Source organism: Pseudovirgaria hyperparasitica (assembly GCF_010093815.1).
Source record: "Pseudovirgaria hyperparasitica strain CBS 121739 unplaced genomic scaffold EJ05scaffold_14, whole genome shotgun sequence".
NCBI classification, from domain to species: Eukaryota; Fungi; Ascomycota; class Dothideomycetes; order Acrospermales; family Acrospermaceae; genus Pseudovirgaria; species Pseudovirgaria hyperparasitica.
This window is the reverse complement of record NW_022985562.1, coordinates 7,614-15,468: the sequence shown is the minus strand read 5'-3', so window position 1 is coordinate 15,468 and position 7,855 is coordinate 7,614. Positions and strand designations below refer to the sequence as shown.

The window sequence follows — 7,855 nt, the reverse complement described above, 5'->3', positions numbered from 1 at the left end:
TTGGGATGGGTTGGCATGGCGTGGTAATGAGGCCACGCTGTATCTGCACCGACAAAAGCAGTCTACATGCCTGCTGTACAAGAGTCAGAGCCTTCTAGGAAAAGTAGAAGAGTGCATCTTGTAACGGACCGGCCTATCCCTGTTCCTTATGCGTGACGAGAACGTTCAAGTACTTTCCGCGGGTTCAGCGACAAGGAAGAGCAAATAATCACAAGTTGACGTCAAAGGAAAATGACAGTTTAGGTAGTTTGACGTTGGGGATATGAGTGCGTGTGAGGGGTTCTGGCCAGCAGTAACCAGGGTCGGGCGCAATAGGTGCTTCTCGTAGACATGAAACACATTGATCTGGGCTCCTGGTGCGATTTGTCTGTGCATAACGTTTCTGCATTCATGTTCGTGTTTCGATGACTCCGTATTCTTCCGGTTCGTCCTGCTCTTCTGCTTGGTCCTCCTCGTCGTCTGCTTGCGGCTCATCCAAGCCTTCTAGCTCCAAGAGCTCCGAGGCCTTGTCTTTGCATGAGGCTGGGGAGAAACCGTTCCCAACCTTGGTCGCGATTATTCTCCACCTGTCGTTTTCGTACTCCGTCATTGCCGTCCGAAGTTTCTGCACCTGCTTGTTCCACCCAGGTCAGTACTGGCACTGTGTGGCACATAAACAGTCTTGGTGCATGGCTATATACCCCTGAGCCAGGATCGCGACCGTCCAACGTTGAATGCGAGAGAAAGGAATGGACTCACCAATTCGTCGTTCCAAACTGTGGTCTTCGCCTTCAGCTTCGTGCAGTACCGTACTTGTAACGTGCCGCTACTGCGCCCTGGAAAGAAGTCTGCAATTTGCTTCCATGTTAAGCTCTTCTTCTCCTTAAGATCCACGAGCAACTGGTCGTCCTCAGGCGTGAACTTCAGTTTCGGACCGCGTGGACGTGGCGCAGGATCCGGCATGCCCTCTAGTCCTACGACACTGGGGGGTCCAGCTATTTGAGAGGGCGACGAAGGCTCACCACTGTAGTCCCCTCGAGAGATCTTGGCTGGTGGTGGCCCAGGCATGCGGTGATGGTGATGAGTCTGTTGTTGCCCATAGTGTAATCCTTGCGTTTGCAGTTGACCCCCTGGTGTTAGCTCTACAGCGTCTTGCCCGGAGACGTTCGATGTGTATCCTTGCATGCCTTCGACCTGTAGCGCGAGGGAATCTTGTGAGCGTGGGCGTTTGGCTCGCTGCTGCTGTGTAGAGTAGTCTTGATGTTGCGGAACGGGCCCGTAATGAGTTTGGGTTTGCGGTGGTGGGTGATGTTGCGCCATGTGGTGATACTGAGGATGATGATACTGAACGGGGCTGGCCTCGATACTTGTGGCTTGGTGGGCGATGGAGTAGTCGCGGCCCATGTGAGGCATTGCATGATGTTGAGGCTGAGGCTGCATGTAAGAGCCCTGCTCCGGCAAAGCGTGGAGGCCATGCGGGACGTAAATGTTTTGGGTTTGGAATTCGTCGGGAGGGTTCTGCTGCTCGCCGTTGTCGCCGAGGAAGTTTCCTGAGCCGTATGCTGCCAGCTTTGCGACTATGCATGGAGACTGCCCGAGCGAGTTAGCTCTGGCAGGTCGCCGCAGTGAGACCTGAGCAGCCAGAAGGGAGAGGGGTTTGAGGCACGCTGCCGTGCCAAACAAGTGTTGTATCGCACGTGTTCTTGTCTGAGCCGGTGTGTCTATATCGACGAATTTTGCATCAAGGACAGTCGGGGAGGATGCGCCATGAGCTGAAAGACTCTTATCGGAAGTACTAAGCGTGGGTATAGGGTCTGCTATAGGCTCGAAGAAGCAGGATTTGGAGTCCATGGGCCGGGACCAGTGCCCATTATAACTCTCAGTTGCGCAAGTCCCAAAGAGCATTGGATGGAGCCCGGAAGAGGATCTTTCCACAGCAGAGATCACGGTCCTGTGTAATCACTCGTTCACACTCCAGACAAAGAGAGTGAGGCCCAAGCACCAAGAAGGAGGCAAGGCAGCTCTACGAAACGGCGAGAAAATTGATATCAAAGCGAATGAGCTGGTAGGGCAAGATCAGGACGGATTCTGCTTCAAGCATCATGCGGTGCTTGTGGGCAGGGTTAAGTGGAAGCCACAAAGCTGCGTGAACAACCTGAGCGTCAAATGCTAGCTTTGTTGTTATGCAGGAGCTTGGTGGTCTCAGTGGCTGGCGGCTCGAGTGGATATCTCCCGGGCAGGCCAGGGGAGGAAGACAGCACTGGCTTCAGTGGTAATCCTTCCCGGAAACCCATAGACCGGCCCCATCTTTTCCAGAAGTCCCTTGGAAATATGGCTGTCAAAAAACGGCTTCGGCGGAGCACATGGTAACAAATTCCAAGCTAAGCATTGATCTCCTAGCGTGGCAAAGACAAAAGCAGGTCACTACAGGACCAGGTTAGTTCGGCAGTGGCTGCGGCGCCCGGTGGAAGACCAGTTAGGGCCAAGGGGCGAAAGAAAACAAGGAATGATTGTAATTGAACATCAGGATTTTATTGCTTCTCAGACAATTTGTAGACGCGCTGCACTGTGATAGGCCAAGATATCACGCCAAAGCAGATGATTGGCAGGACCAAGCGTACGGTAAGGTGACGGAGACGAATCCCACTCCAATGCATATTGAAGAGCGTGCAAGGGGTGATGGGCCCGCCATTTGGGGCAAAATGAAGCATCTAACCGTAAATTGGGGACGAGTATAGTAGTACGTTTGGGAGCATTCCGGGAGCGAAGAAACTCTACGGCAAACCCGAATGATGCCGTGTATGAGAATGAGTGCCGAAAGACGGCGAGTTGACGAGCCGCAGTGGGTCAGCGAGTAGATCTGAGGCAACCGTGGAGCTTAATCATGGCTGTTTGGCGTTGAGTTCCTAAGGTTTAGTATGCAAGTGCTGAGTTGCAGTGTGTGTTGGAGGTATAGTACCAGGCCCTTGTCGATATTCGCTTAGAAGGGCGCTCTGCTACCTAGCATGCTTTGCTTTGCGGAGATGTAGCGGGCACGATGGAAAGATTCCGAGGGCAAAGCTAGTGTGCAGCTTAGATATGCAACGGTTAGGCAGCACATGGAACGGATTGCTTTTGATAGTCGGTGAGGCTAAAATTCCAGAGGCACGGAGACAGCACTGCAAGCTAGGGCGCGGGGGGGGTTACGATGGCTGGGGCGATCAGCATCCACGAAAGCTGACGACAGCGGGAGGTAAAGCATTGACACATGGATGTTGTCAATAGATGTCCAAGCACAGGGACGGAGGACGGAAGGCGGCAGACGGGAGACGAGAGTTCGATGGCTTGAGGAGTTAGTATACGAGTAGACAGACCCAAGAGAGTATATAACAGTGCTAGAGGAAAGAAATAGTTTCTTGGGCGCGTGGGGTGAGAGCATAGGAGATAGTAGGTGCATTCATTAGAGTCACAGAGGGGGAGAGTAGTGGATGACAGTAGGTGACGATGACGGTGCTGGCGATGGTGATAGTAAAGGTGAGGAGATAGGAACAGGGACAGGAACAGGTAGACCGTAGACACTAGACGAGTCACAGGAGTAGGTTAAGCTTCATCCAACGCGTGGGGAGATAAAAGTGGGTCTTCATGTCTCGTTGCCGTTGATGCTGTTGTGGGCGAGCGGGAAGGGATCGAGAGTGAAGGTTTGGAGTGTCTTTGTTGAGTATAGTTCGTCACTCTACCCACAACCACATCATCCGTCTCTGAAGCCTGGATTCTGGTCTAGAGTTATTCGTCTCTCTAGGGTCTGCAATTTTAGTGCCCTTCTGCCGATACATGCCGGGAAAGGATTGGTGCTGATGGGCGGTCCACCGTACCAGTCTGTCTACAATTCGCTGATGGGTTCCAGTGGAGTTGAGTGGAGTCAAGTCACCAAGTGGAGTCGAGTGGAGACTGCTCCGTGTGGAGGCAAGTGGAAGTTTGGCGTGTAGCTGGTGCTCGCATCTTTTGCGTCTAACGGCATAGCAATGACGCTTGCTTGTCACATCTATCTAATAACCATGTTGCTAGCAGTCCACAACGTATACAATGTCAACAAGACAATAGCAGACACAACAGTGTGTTGTCGAGCCTCTATGACGAAACTACATTGTGTGTATTCACAGTGCGTTGAGGGTCCCAGAGTGCTGGATGAAATGAACGTGTGCGAGGGAGGTCAGAATAGGGCGGCGGGTAGGCGAGTTTGACGTCTGCATGCGAGCAGTCTAACGTCAAGTCTATTAACGTCAAGACGATCGACATGCGGCTATGTCCCGATGTTCGGATTGGCCCCTTTAGGATTTCTGCTTTCGTCTCTTCTTGCAAATACTCAAGAGTGAGGCGAGCAAGCTGGTCGTGCAGCAGATTTTACTGCTGCACCATTCATGAGGAGTATGCACATATTGCACAGTAGGAGTATGAGTGAATCGTTGTGATGTTGGTGTCGGTGTCGGCGTCGGCGTCGGCGTTATGAGTGTTAATTATTAGTTAATTGCTGTATTACTATTCATATCTCCATCAGCAACCTGCAGCTGCGCCCGAACCGGACTAGCCGCACTACCTAACTAAGTACACCCGACGGCCCCGTTTTCCACTTCACTGGCAGCGGCCCCCAGCCGCTGTCAACATCGAACACATCGCTTGTCGCTTGTCGCTTGTCAGTAGTAGTAGTATCTAGTAGTAGTCTGTAGTAGTCTTAGTAGTCAGCGGTAGCAGCAATAAGTATTAAGTAGAGTAGTTCTAGTAGTGACTGGTAGTCTGTAGTAGTCCTCTACCTACCCCCTATCACCAGCCAATCACTTGCCAATTCCAATTGCCCTTTCTCATGCCGTCTCTTTCACCTATTGAGCATTCTCCTTCTTGAGTCCTGTGACAAATCGTTGCAGAACTCTATTCCGTCCTGACACCCAATGTAGTCCATCAGCTACGTAGTCCTTCTGTGTTGATGTGGGGCTACTTGCACTGGAACACAATCCTTCGCCCAGATCTCCCATCTTCCGTTCCGCAGGACCTAATGTATTATTTCCAGCTTCTGTCGATCCGGAATTCCCGGTTGCATTCATTTCCGGATATGCCGTTCCAAGCGTGGCCATGGCAGCTGAAGTAGACCTCGTGTTGTGCGTGCAAGCTGCTGCTCTAATCACTTGAACACATTTTGTGACGAATGGCGACCGGAACGTCGCTAATCAGATCCACTTTATTCCAAAAGAGGTCTGACTTGCGCAATAGTGGAACTGAGGACCTGTCGACAGGGTTCCGGCATCATGCCTCCCGATCTCCCTCGTAAGGCACCACACTTTCAGCCTTGGAACCTTTCGTGGTGCCTTATGAGGTGTCAATTCGGTCGCTACACAATTGTGGCTTTCCAATGTTGACATCTACATCCTGTCTGCCACATCCTGCGTCTTCGCAATAACTTGCTATCAATCCTTCCGATCTTCAGTCAGCCTTGTCGTCGCACCGCACCTCGATCGCCATGCTTTTCGTGAAGGTCCCAGAGCTATTCGCCATTTACACACCCTCTCATGTAAGCTGCCACTTTGGAGTCTGAACATACATCCCCATTCTGACACTGTCATAGCGATTTTACCATTTAGCCTAATTAATCTCACTCTTCTGATTTCACTCTCGACCCACCTCTGTCCTCCATCCACTCAACCTACAATACATTCTCAAGCAACTCAGGAATGCTACTCGAAGCAGGCCGTCCATCACCAGCTTTGCACTGCCTAATCTGCTCCTCACAGCAGCTTGGGTCCCTGCTCTTGCTCTGGACCATGCAAGCCGCACGTACCGATACTTCGATGCCAACCATAATCTCTCACCGCATTGCGTGACCGTTGACCGTCTTCTCAAACCCTGACGGACATGTGCGATGCGACACCAGCCTTACGCTGCCACGAATCATCATTGTCTCGTACCCTGGCTAAGCAGACGTAGACACATCACCACCCATGTTCCACGCGCCACCGCCATTGATCTGTTGTTCCCTAGTCGTACATGGAACGCCACTTGTCACCGCCATCCTGGTTCGGATGTGAGCCAGGCCCACGCGCAGCCATGCTGCAGTCAGGGTCTATCTGCTACCAAGCTCATTAATGAGGCAGGTCATGCAAACGTGAAATGCATGCAGCTTCCACGCTGCCGTTGTCCACACCGGTTATACTGGACTCCGGAAAGCCTGCACATGCTCCATGACCCGTCGAGACCCGAATCTTATTGCCATGCACCCAGAAACACGATGCAAGCGCTTCGTGCAACGATGAACAAGAGCGCCGGGGCGTCTTTCGCGAAATTGAACACAAGAAGATCTATATGTTAGGATTGTCCAATAGCCTGTTGCCAGTCCGACCGCCTTTCCGCTGGGTATCCTTCGTGTCCGAGACGTCCTATATCAGAGATGCCATTATTAAGTTTGTTCGCTTGTTGTTGCCATGCTTGTTGCCCTTCTTCAATCCTCCTTCGGACGACGAACTCCTCACTTGTATGGAATAATCGAAAGGGACAGAAGGGTAAGGAAGAGAAAAGAAAAAGGAAAATGCCTGACACCACTTTCAAGGTGCCAACCCCTCACAAGAAACTTCCATGATCGCTAAATGCATCATAACTCTCAAAGCAGCAGACAAGAAGAATTTAGAGATGCTGTCGATCCCACAGACGTCCCACGAGCGCATGGCCGTGATCTGACCACAGAGGGTATCTCGAAAAAAAAAACCCACATACGCTCTTATCGCCCCATTGCGTTCAAAACTTTCCACCGAAATGCTCCTTCGCGTACTGTTCACACGCCTAACAAGACGTGGTCAGAAATCGTTGCAAGCATATGAGGTGTCTACATGTAAAAGTTCGCGTCATACCTTTGCGGGCTTGCCAACCTTTGCCCCAATCGACTTCCACTTATTAGCCTCGTACTCCTTGATAGCAGCAAGAAGGGCCGCGCTCTATATCTCGATGTCAGAGGCAATGTTGACCTTGAGTGTGGACTATAAATCCTTACCTCGTTCTCCGCGAACTCGGCGTAGTGCATGTCCTTTTCGGAGGCGTCAGCGACACAGCACCCATGGATGGCTTGCACGCTTAGTACGACGCGAAACCTACCTTGTACCAGTGTTTCTTCACACTTCCTTCGGTCCGTGCAGGAAACGACTACGCAGAGTGATTAGTCGGTGCAATGAAGGAGGACGACAGCCTCTAGAAGGGTTTCGATCCTTTAGAATAGAGGGCTGGATGGCCTTCGTACCTTTGCAATTTCGTTCCAGCTGAGTCCCTGGTCGCGCATCTGTTTCAACCGTTGCTCTTCTGCTGCTGTCCACGGAGTGTTTGTCCTCCCTTTCTTTGCTGGCGACGGTTGTATTGGTCGCTCTAACTCAGTGCCGCCAGATGCTGGACCCGGTGGCGCGGACGACGATGCTTGCGATGGTGCCATTGACGATGGACCCGGCACTGTCGATGACGGGTATTCCCCTGAAGCACGTCGCTTGCGATTAGTCGGCGACGCTAAATCTAAGGCCTCGTGCGAGCCTGCTGCTGATGCTGGAGCCAGCGGACGCACACCTTGCGGCTCAGTGGCGGATGCACTGGTCAGATTTTGGGCTGCCGGTGTCATAGGAGTTGTCTTCGCACCTCGTTTTGAGGTGGGTGATTGAGACCTGTGGGACACGGACATGAAGGGTCAGCATTGCACAGAGCAGGCATGGAAGCGATATGTCTATCTTGGGCGCGACATGATGGCGACGTCACTCGCAAAGCTCGACATGTAAGGCGAGCACTGGCAGGAAGGAACTCACGACATGATGGCCTGGCGCGAGTAGAGAAGCAGAGAAGAGTCAGGGAAGAAGCAGTGGATTATTGTCCGAACACAGGG

General features: G+C 52.0%; 2 protein-coding genes across 2 annotated transcripts; both read right to left on the bottom strand.

Annotated features, from left to right (window-relative positions):
- Positions 1-388: 388 nt before the first annotated feature.
- EJ05DRAFT_494110 (uncharacterized protein) lies at positions 389-1,299 on the bottom strand (the record flags this gene model as incomplete). The annotated part of the gene is made up of 2 exons (XM_033746168.1): positions 389-610; positions 739-1,299. 2 exons carry the CDS (start codon positions 1,297-1,299, stop codon positions 389-391), a joined length of 783 nt encoding a protein of 260 aa, XP_033597398.1.
- A 5,225-nt stretch (positions 1,300-6,524) lies between these two features.
- On the bottom strand, positions 6,525-7,855 carry EJ05DRAFT_116927 (uncharacterized protein). Its single transcript, XM_033739037.1, has 5 exons — positions 7,232-7,855; positions 7,090-7,137; positions 6,989-7,021; positions 6,849-6,932; positions 6,525-6,780 (listed from the first exon to the last, which is right to left on the bottom strand). The coding sequence occupies exons 1-5, from the start codon at positions 7,655-7,657 to the stop codon at positions 6,736-6,738; spliced, it is 636 nt and encodes a 211-aa protein (XP_033597397.1). The 5' UTR covers positions 7,658-7,855; the 3' UTR covers positions 6,525-6,735.